Source organism: Gallinula chloropus (assembly GCF_964237585.1).
Source record: "Gallinula chloropus genome assembly, chromosome: 6".
Taxonomy (NCBI): domain Eukaryota; kingdom Metazoa; phylum Chordata; class Aves; order Gruiformes; family Rallidae; genus Gallinula; species Gallinula chloropus.
In genome coordinates, this window is record NC_140091.1 from 28,177,155 (window position 1) to 28,198,937 (window position 21,783).

Below are 21,783 nucleotides of genomic sequence, written 5' to 3' on the forward strand. Positions count from 1 at the left end.
GATCTATACTAACAAAGGCAGTGCACAAACAGAACTCTGAGCTTTCTCAGAACAGTTTGTATTTCTGCTTTCTCAGTCTTTCAGTTTGTCCCTGAAAATAGCAACATATTCTGAAATACCCAGATATTCTGCATTTTGATGTTTCATAAACCCAGCAGTTGTTGTTCTTTTAGCAGTTACATTCAGCTAATTTGCGGAGAATTTAAAAAAAATACTAATTTAGAAGTATTGTAATTGTAGCTGTCAGGTACCTCTAGTGAGAGGTTTCTTAATACTGAATAGATTTCTACACAGCTATGAAACTCTTCACTTACAGATCTTGAACCCTTTATACTCGAAGACTGTAGAACACAGGTATCTACTTGATGACGAATTTTGATGAAGTTCATCCCAGTGATTAATTCTGGTAAAGCTATTCTTCTGCAGGCTGTCCTCTAACAAAAAGGAGCAGTAAATGAGAGTATTTCCTTTGGAGGTTTTCTACTGAAGATGGTAACATGTCAGGCCAGGTGACCAAATGAGAAGTACGTTTGATATTTAAAGGTGGTAGGTGGCACTTTGAGAATGTATTCTATGCTCAATAAATAAGAAAGGAAAATTTGCGTATTCTACATTGTAGTTGTTAGCTAAAGATGATAATCTATTAATTATACATTATATTAAAATATGTTTAGGAAAACATGGAATACGTAAGAACTGTAAAAGTATTATTGTTGATGAAAATATGTAAAAAAAAACAACCTGAAAACCTGCAAAATCTGATTGGTTGTTGCACTAGGAATTAAAGTGATTGTATTGTCAGAAAAGATACAGAAGTTCATGCTACTATTCCTGTAAACTGCAGAATTCTATATGATCATTTATTTCAAAGACTCCAAACTTAATGCACTCCATTCTAAAAACAACAAAGCACCTTTAGGGAGGGTTTTGGTCATTTCTTTTTTGAAGTTTAATTTTCCATGTTAATAAAAGCAGGTTAATATGTTTGGGTTGTCAGTTACTTTGGACACTTCGAGACAATTCAATTATTCTCCTGGCATGAATTGTTTTTATAATTGCTGTGGAATTAAGATTTAAGAAAGCAGTAGTTATTAACAAGCTGAGACACATTTTTCATTTTAAGGAAGAAAGGTAAGAAGTGGAAAGCATTTTTGTAGATTTTTTTACAAAACCTGCAAATCTGCAGTTTTATTACTATTGTATTTGTAAAGTGTTTTCTACAAAAATTTGAGATAAAGAAACACTGAATCTCCAGAACCAGAATTCTCATTGAAAATTTATTTTCTGCTAATTCAGGTCAGGAAATAAGTTACTTGATTTCTGTCTGAGGAATGACTATGATGAGCTTGTTGCCCCAACTCCAGTATTAGTTATGTAGTGAAGAAAGCCGTTTTTTTCTTTAAATTGACATTCTACACACAGGAGTTTACTGAAATGATAATGAGCCCTTGCTCACATTAAACTGCTATTTCTGCATTAAATATATGTTGCTAAACCTAGATATGCAAATACATATTAGCAGAGGTGAAGACAGAAATGTAGGAGTAGGTGATATTTTAAGTAGCGGAAAATGAAAACTGTGGGACACATTCAAGACTGTCTAACGTTCTGTAGCCATCTTTACAAAACCCTAGTCAGTAAAGCCAAACAAATTAAAACTAAGTGTAGACAGACACTAGAATTGGGGCTATAATCTGATAATTTGTAAATAAGTCATAATCTTGTGTTTTGGAAGATGTTAACTGTGTTCCCTGTCGTGCTTTTCACTAATGATACCCTTTGCAAGTCAGAAGTTTGAAAACCCAAATTATAGCACACAAACACAAACCATGCATGCAAAAAGATCATCTTCAAATACAACACACGAACATGCAATGACAATACACACAACAAACCAACTGAGCACTACAATGTTAAGTTTTCTAACAGTTATTTCACCTACTTGTCGATAGAGCCCACCATGTAGTAAACCATTGGAAACCAACAGATTGCATCCAGAAAATGCATATCTGGCCTAAGCAGCAGATGGGATTACAAAATGAAACACAGTATCACAACAGCAGCATCTCTTCTAAAATATTGCAAAAAAACTTCTTAAAACTGTGGCAATATAATATCACTTTCAACAGGAAAGAGGTTTGCAGAAAGCTGTGATCATAAAGAATGATCAGAATTAACATGCTTACATTACTAAATGTACCTATTAAATCAGAAATTTTATGACACAGTACCATTCCAAATACAAGAATGAATGACTGATGTCAAAGACACACTATCGAGATATTCTCCAATGCATGACTTTAGAGGTACTTAAAATAAGCAGTGAGAATTTTTAATTAATTAAAATGTGAAGTGGAAACCAAATCATCATTTGGTTTTTCTGCCAACAGGTCCATTCAAGTCAATAAGACAATTTATATTAAAAATTGAATGTGAAAACTAAGATACTGTATTTCATTGCATGTTTCTGTAATCATACTTTGCTGTGTTTCCTCTTGCATACCTAGCAGAAATCTTAAAATGCATGCGATGTGTAGGTATCAGAATAAGCATATTCTAATAAATTGCCTTGATAGATAGAGGAAAAAGGGATATAGCAACAAGGCATAGATATGTTCACCAGAGAACATGCTGAATTAAATGATAAAATTCCAATTGACTTGAATGGCAGCCTGAGTTCCATCCACCTCATGCATGTATGAAAAGCATGCTGGCTTTTCAGCTAGCTTCTGTAGTCCCGTGAATGCTTGCCTTTCAGAGGAGTCACTGCAAAAGCTGTGTAGGAAGGTACAACACTAAAAGTGCTAACTAGTTTCATTAGCAACCATAGCTTTTACTTTATGCTATTATAAAGTGCTTTTAACCACAAAATGTCAACAACAGCATTGTAGTATCTAAACTCGGGCACTGTGCTGGAAAAGAGAACAATCGCTAGAGGGCACTGTATGCTCACATCTTTAATCCTAAAGTCCCTGAGTCTAATTTATACTTTTACCAATTTGTGTAATTCACTTTATCTCATAATATGTACCTAAAAAAGCTTCTATTTTGCAAACATGGGTGTATGCAGCTTCCCTAAAGAGCTGTCTGAGGTTAAAGTGGGACACTTCAGAGCAGGTATCTGAGTAAACACTTGAACTTACAAACGGTCACTCTGGAATCAGAACCTCCAGGACATTTATGCTGTTGTCATTTCTTTTTGTCATACCTTGATCTAATTTTCTGTATACTGCTATCCTCGAATTTTGTGTCTTCCAAATTGTGATTTTAAGTACTTGAATATTGCCAAAAAAAGAAAAAAAAAAAAAACCAAAACAAAGCCTCATTCATTGTTATTGACTATATTATCAGGCTTAACGTTATTACCAGGCTTGCCAGAGAAGAATTTGTCTGAAATTTAAAATAGCTAATGCAAGAAAGGCTAAGAATTCCAGCCATCTCCAGACAGATAGGTAGTAACAACGCTATTGCAGGTTTTAATTTTCTTCCATGATTATATATAATCATAGGCAAAGTGGGTGGGTAGGTGTCCTGTTGGCTTAAAGATCTGTTAATCTTAGTCTGAAATTATTAAAAATGTACCTAACTGGCCACTAAGTGCCACTAAGTGTTAAGTACCTCACTGTTGTCTAAAGCACAGTCGTGTAGCTGGGCAACTTCTCCACAGCTAGCTTTTTACAGTCTGCATGAAGTTAATTTTAGCAGTAATATTCACATTATTTTGCGTACTTTTAAGAAATACTTGGCTGAAACATGAGCCATGAAGAATGCAAACATTTAAATTCACTGTGGCAATTTACAGTCAGTAAATGTATATGGCTGAACACAGGGTGGTATTACTTCTGTCAGTAACTCTCCTCAAAGACAAACGTGCCATAATGGTTTTGATTTTAAATTCATCATGTGTGGTGGATTCATCTGGGCCAGATGCCCATCAGAAGAGCAATTATTTCTTGAAGTACTGGTAAAATGAGTTTCAAATAAAAAAAAAAAACAAAACACAATCTACTTACGGGTTATCCAGGAGTAATACAATGGGATTTAGTTCTTTCTTTGGTCGGTAATAAGCTCTGAGCGGAACAATAAAGTTATATAAGCCATTTCCAGCAGTTTCTGCTGCAACTATAATCAACTTATTTTTAAATCCATAGGCTTTGGCATCTTCATAGTAGTTATGTTGGCATCCCTAAAATCAAAATAAGTAACAAGTTCAGCAGATATGAATGAAGAGATTTAGCTGTGACATTAAAGGATGCTACCATTAGAAATAGAAAATTTTATCAGGTAGCCTGATATAGACCCAATTAGACATAAACAAATGCATGGCAACAAGAAAACATATTAAAGCTCAGTAAATGCTGAGCAAACTTAATCTCCAAGAACAAAGCAGAATTTTATTCTGTTCAGATGTAAGAGACAAGTGAGACTGCAGTTTTATCCAGTAACAGAAACTCCCCTTTACCTTATCTAGTCGTAGACAACAGAAGGGTACTTTTTCGTGCAGAAGATGGCAAAACGTGGGAGAGCTTCCGATATAGGGGGAGTAAGGAGGGTAGCCTTTGGCATACCTAGGAGAATGGAACAAACATTTTTCACTGTAGCAAATTACAGAAACGCAGCTGACTACACAACCATTTTATGGGATGTTTACACCTGTCTAAGTCTTGCAGTTTTCTGTAGACTAGAGGGTCAAGTAGATGAAAACCATGCTTAATAAGGATCAAAGGAATATATTTTGTAGCTTTGACCAATTTAATACAATTTAGTGAAAGCAGTCATGTTTTTGTGGACTGAAGGAATTTTGCTTGGGTTTGGTGTTTGTTGTTGTTGTGGGGTTTTGTTGTAAAGGAATCTTTGGAAATGGGCTGAGGTATCTCAGTGTGCTGTCCTAGTGTTTTGAACACAGGTACTGGAAACTTCTAAAGAAGGAAAAAAAAAGGGAGGAACGAAATAATTAATTGTGCTACTTCTTAATTTTTCTTTCAAATGCTTATCAAAAACAAGTGTGGTCACTGTCCTCTTGCTATAATGACATACTTTCAGCATGGTTGTAATAAATTTTAAATGGCAAATCCTCTTGCTGATGAGATTAAATTTCTAATTGGCCTTAGTTTTCAATAAGAGGCCTTTTAATTCCTAGTATTTCAGTCTGCAGATTTAAGCCAATTTTTTTTTAGTATTTTTTTTTTCCATTGGAACTTTATGATCTTCCCTGGGGCTTCTCATGCTTGTCACTGTTGGAGGTGGGGAACTGTTGTAGGTAAGCCACTGGCTTAATTGTGCATTTCGGTTTTAACACCCCTGTCAGTAATCCCAGGAAACATAATTGCTTATCTGCATGGCAGTTATAGGATTGAATCTTCAGTTTTTATGTGAGTAATGCACCATTACTTTCAGTAACATGCGAACAAGCATTTTAAATTAGATGTGATAATTTTGTGTGTTACTGCTGTTATTGTCATTCCTACAGTTTGAAATCAAGCACCTAGCTCCAGTGTTTAGCAAGCTTGTTGAGTGATCTGATTATTACTGCATTCTGGGGCCAAAAGTACTTATCTGTTTACAAATTAGTTGAGTTCTCTCTTTACAACTATATAATGTAACAAAAAGCATCATAAAAATGCTATTAAAAATATTGCAGCGCACAACTAGATCTTTATAACCAAGGATAGAAAATCTCCAGCAAATGGAGGAGTTAATCTGTTGGGTTTTTATTTCAAAATAGGCTTAATGGCATTCTGCTAACAGACAGTAGTATTTCATAAAAGGGAATAGTTCCATAATTGGCCTTTATTATGGGTTTTGCTTGTTACAACTGCTTAGATTGATCTGCATGTCAAAAATTATCCTTGCCACTTACATAATATTAGCTTTTTTAATTATGTTGCTTCTTTTATATTTAATACACATACTCTAACCCTGCGGAGACTTCATCATCTGATGGGGTAGTTTCATCTTCTGACTGGTCACTTAGCAGGTCACACGTCTGAAGGGAGGATGAGTCTGCAACCTCCAAAACAGGAGCTATACTGGGCCGCCTGCCCTCTTTAGCTCCCTCTGAAGGAAGAGCCAGCGTAGGTCCCCTGGATGTTCGGCATCCTGTATCTTGTAAGTCGATAGCCACTGTCCCTGAAATAGCATTGAAAGCATTTTCTCAATGTGGTTGTCAAAACATTTGAATGAGATTCAAGTGTTTAGTGGGAATTAACTGACTACAAAGCCAAAGACTGACAGGAATATTGTACTGATTGTGTTTATCACATTAAAATATAACAAGTATTTAAACTATACCCAAAGGAGCCTTTTCCTGCAAAGCAGCACTATTTTCTGACCATAAATCTATATTTTCTTATTAACTGCCATTTTAAAATCATACCTTAAATAATTAGTCCATATTTATATGTATCAACAACCTGTAGGTTATTAAGCAAGGGCATTTCTTTAAATTAGGAAGTTTATGACCAGTTATGAATGACAAATTAGCCATGTAACTTTTCTCACTTATTTTGCTATGCATACACTTTACTATTACTACTTTTATACAACAGTTTTAACCAGTTTAATTCCATACTGTCAACTGAAGGAAAAACATGGGCAAGTGTTTAATATTCTTTTTGATGCAAACTTAAAATTTCTAAAAATTTTGGGAATGCTGTTAAAAGCTTCAAAATACACACTGTTCATTGAATAAGAATGTTGAAGCTTTATTTTTTACTTACCCATGCTGGCTATTATACTGTGTACAGGTAACCTAGAAGCTCCATGATAAGATAATTTTGATTCATGTTTTTTTCTGTGCTTTTCATGCTTCTTAAAAGCAGAATTCTCTTCTTTGGTGATATTTATATAAAAGCATGTATCTGTAGAACTCATGATATATCGAGGACCTGGATTCAGCAAAATGTTTTTGTTATCTTCCTTTCTAACACCAATCAGACAGACTCCAAACCTTAATTAAAAAAGGAAAGGCATGGTTCATGTTGTATAGTCCCATATATACCAGAATTTCTATTGTTAGAAATGAACCTCTAGTGTATATTTTCAGATTATGAACATTTACAGATTTTTGGATTAAAAAAGTTTGAGAAAAATTGTCTCCTAAATAGGCCACTTGTGATCAAGCAGCTTTTATGAGCTCAAATCCCAAAGCATTTGAATCCAGAACTTTTCTTAAGCCCCATAATATTCTTCTATTGCTTATTGCTGTTCAAGGTGATTTTTTTCTGTTACATGAGTAGTCCCTTCTGGGAAAATATTAATAGAAGAATGGATATATAATATGAAAAATTGTTCATCCTATTAAATTGTTCCATTACATATATGTAATGTAAACCATTTTCAGAATTCATTTTTGCAATTCAGTCCTAGAAACTTATTTAATTAGTGATAGAAAATAAAGAATTAAAGCAAAAAAAATTTCTTTCACTTATTAAATATGAGAATAAATTCAATATTCAGGGCGTGATATATGTTCATTTTGTTAAATATATATGAATATAAATGATTTGTGTTCAGTTTGTACATTCACCTCCCTGAGCAGCACTAAGTGATAGATGATCTGGAACCTAAGGGAAGACATGTTAACATCTAAATGTTAACAATCTAAAAATTGAACATTTTACATAAAGGAAGCCAGACTTCCAGCAGACTCCTAAATAAAGACATTTAAAAAAAAAATATGCTAACACCCTCCCACCCACTCTTTTCTAGATTCTTTTAGACTTGGAAAAGGGACTAGCGTTCTCATATAACCTCTCTAAGGTACTTTCTGGTTGTCAAGCTTAACTTATATATCCTTTATGTTCCGTTCTCTCAGCATAAGCTGGTCTATACAGAACCAACATGAGCTTTTACCTGACAAGCTGTAACTTACAGAATAATATCCATGAAAGATATTAGTGGCCAGATATCTAAATCCAGAGGGAGTAATGTGTAATACTGCACCTTTGCAGAGCTATATTGCAGGCAAAACAAATAATTAGCTGTTTGAACTTGTAATTGTTGACAGGAAAATAAACATACTTTTTATGTGCATGGAAAGAAGCGTATGTGAAGCTTTTCCCCTCATACTCAGCAAAAAATGTACTTTCTTCCAGGTTAATATGATAGACTTCATTACCAGAGCATCTGCCATACATTTTCTGCCATTGTTCTGGCGATTGCTGACTCTCCCTGAAACATGTACAGATAAAGAGGATAATTTAAAATTGAATCTAAAAGTCTTATTAATCAGAACAGTGTTTCATGGCAATAGAAATGTCTGTTAAAAAGGTCCCATGCTCCCATCTGAAAAAAATATTTGAGATCAAAGCTTGGCAATACTATAAGTGCAGAGATTATTTTAATGAATTAAAGAGCTTTTTCTACTAAGTAATAGGCATATAAGATTAGGTACTTTAATATCAGGAGAGATATGGCTGAATCACTTTAAATTCACACCACAGTAAGTAGATTCAGTGCAATTTAAAGATGACAGGTGAACCAAAAGCATTCTCATTCTATTCATAGACAGTCTCTTCGGATGCTGCATGGCAGATTGTCTGGTTCCTGTTTGAAGTGGGTGAAGAATCATTAAAAATAAATTATGTAGGAAAGACCCATTTGGCATTAGTCACTTTATGTGTAAGAAAGATTTTTATTTTTTTTTCCTGCATTTGCTTATCAGTTATCTTCAGCATTTACCTATGGGCATTGTTAGTTACTGTGCCTTGTATATGATGACAAGTATACATATATACAGACACACATCCCTTCTTTCTCCTGGTGCAAGAAAAAAAATAAGTTGCTATTCTAACCACATGAAGCATATAATCTTTTGCTATATGCAGCCAACATTCTTTATCTAAATGAGCTATTAGTGGAAATGGAGACCTCAGCTAACACCAAGACTTGCAAATTTGGGGTTTCTGTGAACTTCTTTCTTTGTTAAACTTCATGTGGAAGCAAGGTCCTGTCTGCATGAGTTTTACTGGATACAGCAGATGCGTATATATACATATATATGTGCAGACAGGACATAAAACTGACAAATGTGCTCTGTATTTTGCCACTCAGAGCTAAGATTCAAGATGTTGGGATGTGCTCCTGGTCATTTACACATTTTCAGTAACTTAACACATTTTCTGTGTTCCTTCAATTTACCAGTGAAGAAACATTTTGTTCAAGATGGAAGTAAGTAAATCGATTTTATGGCAACAGTATAAACAAATGGTGCACTAGATGTAGAATAGACATATAACTATAGAAGAATTTTTTTCCATATTTTACTTTTCCCCCTGAAAAAAATAGTCACCTGTTTAAAGTCTGCCTGGTTCCCGTTAGTTGTCTAAAAGCTTCCCATGGGGCTGTTCTGCAAAGATCACATTAAGTTCAAGTCAGGTTATTTTCTTCCGATATTTCTTCTTAATACAAACTCTAATAATGTTCTATGACTAGATTAGGTAAATAAATAACATATAAAGCTAAATATTAACATTAATAACTAAGATCAATAATAAGATTATAAACGTAATTCAAGGTAGAAATTTAGTGTTGTACAGATTGGGGTTTTAAATTTCAGCTGAGAAAACAATGGGATTTTTTACATCTAGCTTGTTAAATCTGGAAAGTAGCATTAAAGACCAAAGCCAGTTCAGATAAACAGCAGCAGATTTCCCCTTAATTTTAACAGCAAGTTGATCTGGCCAAAGTTCCTTAGAAAATGAACATTTTCCCGTTTCCTCAAATATATCAAAGGCCAAGGTGCGTTTAATTTATGTACATGTATTTCTTTTTGTTTACCATTTATTGTATTATTATTATAATTAGCTTATTAGAGAATAAAATTTATTCCTGTTTTGTCCTGCTAGTAATTTCCCACTGTACTTGGCTTCATGATTATCAGAAAAGAGCTCATATTATTAACAGTGTCACACTATTTCTTAATAAATACAGTAAACGGGTTTCCCGTGGAAGAGGACTTCATTTGTAAGAGTACAACAGTCAGGACAATGTTTTATCTATGAACTGTCAATGAACTGTTCAATTCCATTTAAACAAAGTCACTTAGTTTAAGATCATAGCTTCACTAAATAATAAATGTTAAGAAACTAGAATTTGAAAGTGGTCATATTTTTCCTTAATCAACAACTTTCCACCAGGGGAATGACAAAAATCAAGGAAAGTTCTGGCCAGTTCCTTGATAATCCCTGAGACTGTGTAATAGGAAAACCCTCTCATGGAATGGGAAGTTGTTTGGACTTGGTTATCAGGAATAACTTGAATAAAAGTTGCATTCACTAGACTTGTGAGTCAACAGGTATGGGGCTTCTCTGAATGGGAACATGAACTAATTATTAAGAAAGTCCACCTAATGACTTTGAATGGGCTGGAAGTGGTTGATTCATTGAAGTCTTCCCTAATAATCCAACTCTGCTGTTTTTATATAAGGAAGACGATACTGACAGGGATTTAAAACTCAAGTTGTCCATAAAGGTTAATGCAGGGGCTGCTAGTAACCAGGATAATGAAAGGATGATGTAAAGGAAAGTAGTTCCTTGTTAACACTGGAAGTCTATTTAACATATACCCTTCATTATTTAGATCTAATTTAATATTTTGTTTAGATGTAAATGCGTGTATAATTGTTTTTGTAATATAAATCATCTGTTTTCACTTAATCTTTTTGCTTATACTTAGCCAAACTCAGATGTACTTCTGACTTTACATTTCATATGTATAAAGGTAATTTAACCTATTTTAACAATTGGCAATTAATTTGCATGCTGTTTAATATTAGAAAATATCTAGGAAAAGCCAAAACAATTATTCTGATTTATAAATTAGTTAAATCCAAAGCAGCTTTTGTCTGCAACACAATGACAACTTGTAGATAAAGCTGAAGACCAACACCTATTTTGGAAACAGATTTCCCCTGAAGACAATGAAGAGCAGAATCACTTGTTTATGGTGTTCAAACAGTTTAGAGTCAGTGCAGATCTCTGGAGATGCTTATGAAGAATGATTGAAATTTATTTTTCCTCTGTAACTTTAGTGCATACTCAATAAGAAAGTAGTAAAATAAATTTGCTTTTATATTTATGCATAATACTTCTAAAGAGCAGATTTATACCTGTATCTAGCTATGAGGTTTAGTTAACAAGTGTTTAAATCAATTATAGTATTGCACATTAGCAAGATTAAGAAAAAAGCAAACTAAGTATAAAATTGATAAAATAGGGCGTTCAAGTGTTAATTCTGGAAAGGAAATTATTTTTACATTTAAATCTTTTACACATTTTTAATTATGTGTGATTACTGTCCTTTAAATTGAAAATATTATATTCAAGAAGCACATACTTATTAAAAAATAATGGTTAAATCTCTACTTGTTGAATATAATTTTAACCAAACTTTCCAGGAGACAAAACCTCCAGATTAAGAATGCAATATAACACTCAGTTATAAGCAAAAAGTAAGTTCAAGTACATGGTAACAATGTTTTCAACAACACAGTAGGGTTTTTAATAGGCTCAGAGCAGCCTAGTGAAAGCATAATTTATTGTTTCCTAATTTTGAATGCTTCACTTAGTGACTTTTATCAGGCATTGAATAGATTTATGCACTTGTACAGAAAAACAAAAAATTAAAATCCTAATAAAATTAAACTTTTGATAACATATTCCATCATTTCCATGAGATTATAAAAAGTTGTAAGGAATAAAAGGGGAAGAAAAAGAAACCCCACTAGTTTGGGCATCATATGTTTCTTGAAGCATGGGAAGTATATAACTTTTTCACAGAAATGAAATGTAAGGAAGTAGCAAAAATACTAAATTTGAAAGCTTTGAAATTGGTATTTTGGGAGATAAATACTTTATTTCTTTTAATTTATTTTTAGCACAATGAAGTCAAGACTACTCAAATTTTAATTATTTTTTGTTTATTCTCACTGTGTCTGTTTTAAACTTTCACATAGCATGGCTTTATAGAACAGACATACCTATTCAACCAGATAGTTCAGTGTTAATACACTTGCTCTAGGATGTCCAAAGTTCGCAATTTTTCAGTAATTTGGAGACCATCTAGGATTAAATGCTCTGGTGAATGCTGGCTGAAGTAGAAGAATGACACCTAGGCATTTTATTTTCACTTTGCCATTCTTTCTGTATTTATGCAACAAGCTTGTGTGTTCCTGTAAGTTGTCAAAGTAATGCTGACAACTGTCTGTGCAAAAGAATAAGCACTTTTACATTCTACTGTAGTTACTTCACACTGCAGTTGGGTATCTGTATAAATTACCAATATGCCTGTGTTGAGTGAAACACTAAAGTTCTTCTGTATAGTAGATAAAGAGTCCCTTTCTTATGTCTGGTTTTGTGCTGATGGAAAATTCTTTTCTAGCTGTTGAAAATAATAGACTTCTTTCATGTACATATAATATGAAATAACTAAAGAAGGCTCTGCATTCTGTGCATGTCAGATAACGAAAGCTAGGCAGATGAAGAATGATTCTCAGGAGGCATGGAAACAGTATTTTTTTTGTCATCTTATTAACAGATTCTGGTGCAGACAGTGCCATTAAAATCTTGACATTTGTTGTTGGTAGTAAAAGTTCTAGCAGTAATTTCAGTTTTCCCCATCCTAGGCACAGGGGAATACCACAGATGGCCTATAGAAGGTTAAATATCTCTGCTTGTAAATATCAAGATATTATTGGGTCCATGGTTACTCGAAAAAAAAGTAGGCATTTTTACTAGATCATCAAATGTATTCTTGTGTAGTCTATATGCATGTCTTCCATTTCTACAGATATACTTGGAGATTTACTCTCTGCCTGCAATATTTTAATAAGAATACTTTATTATTCCAAGAATATATCATAACAGAGATACACTGGATGTGGTAAAATTATTTTGGTAACCACAGAGAGGTTTTCCTGTGAATACGCAGTCTGCTGAGACACCATAGTTCTGTACTCCTTCCACCACTGTGGTTATCATGTGAAAAACCATCTCTTCGTGTGTATATTTGCTTGCTTCTCAATGTACAGGCATGGAACAGCAAATAATATTCATTGGAGCTCAATAAAAAAGAATTTTTATATGTAAAAAAACCCCAGACCTTCAAATTAACATGTTAAGTAAGTATTCTTGGGTCCTGTTGGTGTTCTTAAGTCAACTGTGTGATAGATCCATGATTCAATCTACTAAACTGAAAATGCAATTTTCTCCTGTTTTCTATTACAGAATTAGCACGAGAAGGTGAAACAAATTATTAAATATTGGAGGGCTATGTGTTCCTCTTTGAAATTATAATATGTTGAGTAAAATGTCCCAAGGCCTTTACTGTGCATAAAGTTAAAATTTCTTTTTAAAAACTGTAGTTGTCTGGGAGTTCATGGTAAAACATTTTCCAAAGAATACCAGCTATAAGTCTTATAAATTTGTGGGGGTTTTTATGTTAGTGTATACTTACTGTCCCCTGGATGTATGAACCAGCAGTGTGATTAATGTAGAGGTAGCTGGACATATACAGTTTAGAGCCAGCATCGCGTATTTGAATTCCTCTTCACACACAACGTGATCTATGGAAAAAAAATAAAATATATAAATTATTTTACAAAAATACTTTCCATTAAACAGAATTATCACTTCCTTTCCTTGTCTAGGAAAATGGTGAAGATATGGACAATCAAAATATACCTCCAGATCTTCATCTTCCACTTGAATTTGCGTGAGTAGAGTTAATTTTGCATCCAGTTTATACTTTCTGTCCTGTAAATACACATGGAGGGGATGCAGTGGCTCTGTGAAACTTGCTGAACTAGTTGTTTGAGTAAGCCATGTGGCATTGTCTGGTTTGTCCCTTTTGCACCTTCTGCAGTTTTGCAGAAACTGGCATAGAGATACCATGGACTGCACAGAGGTAGAATTCTGTGTTCAGAAAGCAGCTTACCTAGGGTACCCGAGCGCGTGCCGAGTGCTGATCAGTAAAGCTGTCGTGCAGACCACTTATTTGGCAGTGGCTCTGGGATTTTGCACTGCACTTCATTGTGCGATGTAGATTTGACTAATATCTCCCCCAGGAACTGCTAACAGCTGCTGCCTCCTTGCAATCTAGGCAAAGGGGGTGGTTGTCTTCTCCTTTCCTTTTACAACCTTACCACAGTCCTTGTCTGACTTCTGTAAGCACAAAGTTGAGCTTTGGTTTTGAGATTCCTTACAAGAAGTATGTCTGCACATTAGTGATGGAACAGCACTATAGACTATACCTATTTTTTTTTTCTGTCTTTTAATAGAAATTAGAGTTGGGGAAGTGAGAAGAGAAAGGAACAGATGTATTTTAGCTAGTCCTCGATATTGGCTTAATCTTAAAACTGCCAAATCTTCTGTGCATGCTTTCAGTATTGTATAAATTAGTATTCAACTTGGATGGCTTGTGCTTAAAATTCAGATCATGGTTAAATGCTTTTCAGTGCTGGTAATGGCATGAAAGGGAAATAGAAATTACTCTTTAATGTCATCCACATATACCTGAGACAGTATTAAAATAGATACAAGAAGGGATAAGCACAAACCTTACAACTTAATTAAACATCTTGTGAGCGTAGAAACTTAGTCATAAAGGCTTTCTAAGATCATAAGGGTATTTATTGCATGCGAAGTGTTTGAATTTAGTGTTTGATTCAGTCTGTGTTATTTTCAATGGGAGCAGAATTTATTTCTGATGAGAAAGAAATATACAATATAGCTTATGTTCAAAACAAGGGCCATATGAAAATCACTGAGTAAAAGTAAAAAAAATATCTCCCCACCCATACCCAAGCTGGCTACATACCTCTACTTCTAGTTGTCATAATGTACCGTTGAAGTCCTTAGAACCACCTTACCTTTAAGGTACTTTCTAAACAGAATTTATGGCATAGTTATAAGCATGCCACTTATAAGCAGGGGAAAACTTTATGTGCCTCCTCTATTCCTTTTCCTAAAATTTTTAGAGGCTTTTCAGTGACAGAATCATTAATTACTGAAAGGAGAAATTCATTCATTTTCTGAAGATCGAGGCCTATTTAAATGTCATAGGGAAGGAATGAATTTAGTTATATAAAGACACTGTCAAATATAGAACAAAATGAGATTTTTCCTCCCCTAAATACATTTCAGTTATAGCAATTAAGTATTTCCTGCAGAAAATATTTCAGATAGAAATGTGTTTAGTTGACCACGTGCCATCAATAAATCTATTTAAATTTTAAACTAGAAATGTTGGGAGACTAAGGCATTGTCTACTGCTTGGGTGGAATATCTGCATTCCATTATCATTAGTCAGATGGCAGAGATTTATGACAGTTGAATATTGACTTCCTGATACCGAGGGAATGAGAATTCACTGTATTTTTTAATTTGTATAGGATTTTGCCAAATAACTTCCCCTCATTTTTTGTTTAGAATGTTGTTATATTATCACTAATACTTTTGAAGTAGGACCAAAAAAAATCTACAGGAAAATTACTTCATTGTTTGTTACTTTAGACCTTGTACTTCAACCAAATTGTACATGCTCACCTAAATATATATAAAGGAAGATTAATAAATCATTGATGGCACAATGAAAAGCATATCTCAGACTTAAATCCTCAATATGTTGTGTAGTCTCTAATGTATATGGTAGACTATTTGGATAGATTTCATGTAAAATTTGCTATTAACAGCAGCAAAGAGATATTCTGCCTGACAATGGTCATCTTCAGCTTTTATCTAAGAGCCATATCAGGACATACATCAGGAGCCATAGAACTGACACTCATAGGATGATTTCCATTCCTCTAGTAGACTGTGACCATGTGTATGTTATCAGTCCCCTTTGTGACTTCTCATGCATCTATAAATTTGGTATATGAAAGTAATACACTGCCTGCTTCAGAAGTTTTGTGAAGCTTTTGAATTTTCAGAGGTACTTTGAACACTGGGTGAAAGATTCTTCAGTGATCTAATTACCAAGATAGGAAATTCTGTAGCCATTTAAAACATGTATAGAGGTAGAAACATGTATAGAGGTGACTAGACATACTATGGGTTTCTCCTCCTGCTAAGGAGTTAAGTTCTCATATTGGTCACAGATCAGATCAAGAATAACTTGCTTATTTTCCCAGATATTGGGCAGATTAGTTTACCTATAATGTTACTGTGCTTTATATTTCTGGTCAGGAGTGTCACGTGGTGAGAGCTTTATCAGAGCTTTATCTGATGCTTTCTCTTCACAAGTGAGTAGGGAGGAAGCTTACTGACAGCTATCCCACTCCTCAGGTCTGGATATAATCAGGTCCAGTGACAGTGGGTACTGGAATCAGCAAATTACTCAGTAGGGCAGCAGACAAAACTGTTTATCTTTAACTGAATGTTAAATATATCAAATCAGTGACCAACTCAAAGTATTTGGATTGCATTTATACTAAAGAAATAGTCTGTTTAGAATTTCTCAGAAGCTGCAGTTGCTGTTGAAAATATATTTTGACTCAGGTTTTTTGCTAAGTCTGTCTCAGATGTGGTAATGCAATGCAGTGAGTTATGACTTCTGTAATATTCTTGAAGATAAAATATAGTCAAAATAATGATTTATTCCTGCATCATAAGCCATGTGGTAAGAATGTCCTAGACCTGACACAGTTATTCTGAGAAACCTTACTGTTGGCAATTTGATAAGTTAACATGATTGCTACCAGACCAGATAGAGAAAAATCCCATCCATTATCTCAAGGCTTTTTTTATCTGTAATTGGACGGATTAATCATCAGATGCATTCAGTATCCATTTTTCATGAACCTGGACTGTGTTCCTTTCGAATAAACTACTGAAGGTTTAATGTCAGGCTTCACCAATCTGTACTAATTTGTTAGTGCACTTTGAACAAATAGAGACTGTTAAAATTTGTCTCCAGTTCCTGGAATTGTCATTATACATAATTTCTGAATATTCAAGGTAAAAGGAGTTATTTTCTATCAAATATATAAAAGTTGTAAGTTCAGCTCAGAAAATAGACAACTTACTCCAGTGTCTGAATTGCATAAATATATTGCTCTGCTGTGGTCAGTCTTCATTTTATATCATGTTTGTGCTTAAATGCAAGGCCAGATGCACAGATTAAGAGTACATGGCCTTTTGTAGCCCCAGGTCTTTGAGGGAAAAGCAGGAAGATTAAGAAAACCATATGTAACTGCCAGTGAAGGAAAACACAGTATTACTAAAAGACAAGCTGGGCACATAGTGGCATTTGTATATTGAAAAATAATGAGTAATCAGCGCATAAAACTCTTAAAAATGGTGATTCAGTGTTTTCTTGCCCATCTGATAACTGTCATGTTCGTATGACTGTATATTTAGAGAGTGTTCACACCTTGAACTTGCAAAGGAGTTTGCTGGGACATGCAATTATGCCCCAAGCTTCTCAGGTTCCACTGAAGAAGCATACTCGTGTACAGAGAAATACTTGCACTGTATTAAGTTACCATTTTAAACGACGTAGTTAAACTCCACTGTAAAAAATATAGGGAAAACACAGGATGCAAGGATGCATCAGGTGAAAGACAGGAAACCTGACTTGCTGACAGGCCATATTACCCTGTGCAATGTTTCTCCAGCCTCCAGTTGTGACCACAAGAATAGCTTCTCATACTTATTAAGAGAGGAAGAATGCAAAACTCTTTTCTACCAGATAGGAATAAATTATAAGAATTTATTGTCCTACTTCCAAGATACCCTTCTACAGGAAAGTGTATTCAGAATCTGAATTTTTAGACTTTCAAGTCCACATCATACAATCTAGGACAACTGGTCAGCCTAAAATAAGCTTCTGAGAAACCGGGCTTCTAATGTTTTAGAATTTTCAGTGTAATTAAAAGTTGAACTTTTGCTAGGAGGACTTTATGGAACTCTTTGGTTATATGTTTTCTAAATTCAGAAACTTTCTTTTTGACAATTACAGTCTCTAAACTCCTGTGTAAGGGGTGGGGGGATGAAATACCAAAAAGAAATCCTATTACTGAATATTTCAGGTTTCCAAAAATGCACTATATTGGTTTAGAGAACCTCCGGAAAGGAGGAGTTCTTTTTTAAAGGACTATCAAATTTAAAAGAAGCTTTTGCATTATGGCAGTAATACAGCAGTCCTGAATCATAATAGGAAAAGCATTTAGAAAAATGTTCAGTATGGTTATAACAAATTTTATTCATAACCACTCTGGACAGGACTAGATATAGTCTGCAGCCCCACTGGGTATGTATTTCAAACTGAGAGTTGTATGAGATCAATTACTAAAGAAAGTCCTCTTAAGAAAATGCATACAACAAATGTTCTCATGACACTATCAGTGGTAAGCATCCAGTGAAGATGTTTATACCATATTTTTAACCTTATTGGATTTCAAACCGTATTAAAAAATTCCTGTGCTTTATATGAATAAGATTAAATTTAATCTTGAAGGAAGGCTTGTCATTCTCTCCTTTTACTGTTGTGCAGATAGTGTATGTGGAAGTGGATGCAGTGATCCCTATGATCCATGTAAAATTCTTTTGGAATGTAAGGTGTTACATAAATATTTAGATGCCCAGTACAATGCAGTATTGCTATAATTAATATAGCAGAGGCTAATGAGGCACAGAATTTATACGGTCTCCTCAAGCCCTTGAAGAACTACAGAACATAAATGAAGGCAGTAAGATACCCAATTGGTTAACCTCAGTTGTTTTTTTTATTGGAAGTCCAGATTCTCAATCTGAGACAAGGAACAGATATGAAAAATTACCTCTGTTTTGCAAGTCTAGTTATATATAACCTCCTACAGAGACAAACCATTAAGAATAATGAAGCTATCTTAAAAACACAATTAGGAACAACAAATTAACGGAGTTACCGATAAAGAAAAGTGGCCATGGCTGGGGAGAAGAGACTGTATTTGTGCTGTTTTAAGAGGGAGATGAAAAAGCACTATCATTCTTGTCACAGCGTGAGCCTTATTCCCTGCTGTGCCATCTCATAGTTTGAGATTACACTTTTATAACCTCAGAACTGCTATTGATGCTTTTTCTTTTCTTTCCACCCTAGTGGTAAATTCAGGAGCTTTTAAAATTACAGCTTTAAGTGTTGCTCTGGAATTGTTCTGCACTGGAATTTATGTTTTTCATCACATCCTGGGATGATGGAGGACACTAATATTTTTCCATAGAGCTTTTTGAATTTTGCATGAATCAGCAATCTTTTCTTCAATACCCTTCAAGAAAATGTAATTTTCAGAATTACAGTTGAAAAGGAAAGCTTTGCTTCTATTTGGATATTTTTCCAAAGATAGGCAAAATGAATTAATTAGGAAAAGTATTTGCATGGTTCTGTGCAGGAACATATATATATATGCCTGTATGTACCTATAGATGCACTTACATGTTTGTTTGTATACAGAGAAAGAGACACCTACCTACATAGTGCAGAGAAACAGTTTGTTAAATTAAAGCTTGTAATCTCTTCTTATAGGACAGTATTTGCTTGGATTTTTCTAGCATTATTTTGCATTTTATGTCATAATTTGGAAGACAACGCATTTTACTGGATGTAGAAGTAAATTCTATGTCACTTTCCAAAATAGTTGAAAGTAATTAAAATAATGCTTTTCATAGCACTTAGGAAAAAATAGTCCAGTGGGAAATTTATTTTTTTCAGTTGTTTGTTGGATAAAATTTGGCCTTTTCCAAGCCATATACCCCTTAGTAAACGTATGCTTTAATAGACAGAAACAATTTAAAGACATTGATATAGCAAGCCAGAATTCTACCTGGATCTATAATTAAGGAGTAAGGAATGAGTTATATATCAAGTAATTCTAGTCTGTACGTTATCTAACATACAAGAGTAATAAACCTTAAAAGTGCCTATAAATAAGACTTCAGTGGAAAACATGACATTTCAGTACTGATAGGATACACACAGCTAAGTTATTTTACAATATGCTCTACTGAATAAATATGCCTAGGGAATCTCACTTTGCTTGTGTGTTTATGCCACAAACTGCCAAATACTAACAAGTGTTTCAAAAGGCTGAAATATTAGGCTTACCTGCAAATTTGATGTGGAATTTATTCTCAGGTTTCAGTATCTGGACATACAAAGGACAATTTGGAGCAAAATCTTTAACAGCCCATGCTCTTAAAATGGTTTGATGATCCTAGAATAAAGAATATGACGTGATGGCAATAAAATACAAGTAACTATCTTACATTAGAGAAAGAACCTCTTAATCAGATTGACTTCATTGAAGAAAACTCATTTTAGGATTATATAATACTATCTAGTATGGAGGTTTACATACATGTTGCAAGTAATATTGTGTATGATGTATGCTATACATATTTAAACACCTAACTATATATAGACAGGCATGACTCAGGTACTCTGTGTTCACCAAGAATGTGTCTCAGGCCTCTGCTTTCAGGCACACTTTAGGCAGGAGGATAATCACCAGCAGCGGATAATTTTAGACAGGTATTGCTCCAGAAAACTCAATCCATATGGCCCCCAGGATCAAATAGGTGCAAAGAGAGCAGGCCACTGTCCTTGTATGGTTGCTTTATTTGAAAGGTTGTGTAGACTCGGGGAAGTCTCTAACAGCAGTAGAAAAAGTAATATTTCCACCCATCTTCAAACAGGGAGCTATACTTCTGGGCACATGAATGATGTGCCTCAGAGGGCCTGTGAGGAGTCACTGAAGGAATGGAGCTCATTCAGCCTGCAGAAGAGATGGCTTCAAGGGGAGCTAACAGCAATGCCTAGTGTCAACAGGATGGTTATTGAGCAGATGGAGCTAGTACACAGTGATGTGTGGTCGGATGACAAGAGACAATGGATGTTAAGTTGAAAAGAAAGATTTAGCCTAAATATAAGGAGAAACCTTTACCCCTCGAAGACAGTTGGGCAGTGGAACAGGCTGTGCTTGAAAGGCTGTGCTGTCTCTGCCCTTGGGTGCCTTCATATCAACCTAGATATAAAACCCTGGGTAACATGGTCTGTTCATAACTGACTCTTGTCAGACTATAGACACCTCCTGAGCTTCAATCCAACCTCCGTTTTCCTGTGGTCCTAGTATGATACGTTCTCTTTGTTGGAATGGAGAAGAGAGGGTTTGTTTCCAGAAATCTTCTACTAATAAGGTATATTGTTCCTTTCCTGTCTTATTGCAAGCATTGGGAATTGTTTAATTTGGAATGGGTGGCATTTGAATGTGGAAGAATTGCGTGAAAACTTGGATGATAGCGATGAGTCATGTCTAATTAATCAAGTATGATGTATTAGATATGTCCTTCCAAGGAGACTCAGAATTTTAACAATATTAAATGGGAACAGCAGGGATTAAGAGTTTAAAATTGTGGATAATTCTATTAACATATCAGCTCAAAAGCAGATCTAAATTTTTGTGCAACTAAAACTCTTGCATAAATTATATTAAGATTTCACCAGCTACAGGATTCCAAGAGATTTCCCAGCCTGTTAGCTTTTGTACTTCTTCCCACATGTCAAGAGTGAGATAACTGCAGGATGAATACTGCTATCCTACAAAAGTAAATTATGTGATTATGCATTAATATATTGAATTTCAGGAAATATGGTTGATTTCAGTGTACTGGTAATCAGTTTTTATTTGTTTCGGAACTAAAAAGGAATATGTGAGAGCTGCATGTAGGAAGTAATAATTGGGTAGAAATGCCTTGCCTAGTCATGAAATTGGTGGCATTAAAAGATAAAATGTAAAGAATGATTCAT

General features: G+C 34.5%; 1 protein-coding gene across 3 annotated transcripts in view; it reads right to left on the bottom strand.

Annotated features, from left to right (window-relative positions):
* The window catches only part of KCNT2 (potassium sodium-activated channel subfamily T member 2), a gene marked incomplete at its 5' end in the record, with an annotated part of 130,764 nt that overhangs the window by 22,582 nt on the left and 86,399 nt on the right, over positions 1-21,783 (bottom strand). The window contains 8 exons of one of the 3 annotated variants that reach the window (XM_084266332.1): positions 1,943-2,014; positions 4,014-4,186; positions 4,463-4,568; positions 5,913-6,129; positions 6,720-6,949; positions 8,023-8,172; positions 13,456-13,564; positions 20,083-20,191. In XM_084266332.1, coding sequence (XP_084122458.1) covers positions 1,943-2,014; positions 4,014-4,186; positions 4,463-4,568; positions 5,913-6,129; positions 6,720-6,949; positions 8,023-8,172; positions 13,456-13,564; positions 20,083-20,191 — 1,166 coding nt within the window. The remainder of the gene's footprint in view (positions 1-1,942; positions 2,015-4,013; positions 4,187-4,462; positions 4,569-5,912; positions 6,130-6,719; positions 6,950-8,022; positions 8,173-13,455; positions 13,565-20,082; positions 20,192-21,783) is intronic. The other 2 variants (XM_084266333.1, XM_084266334.1) reach the window with 2 other exon arrangements.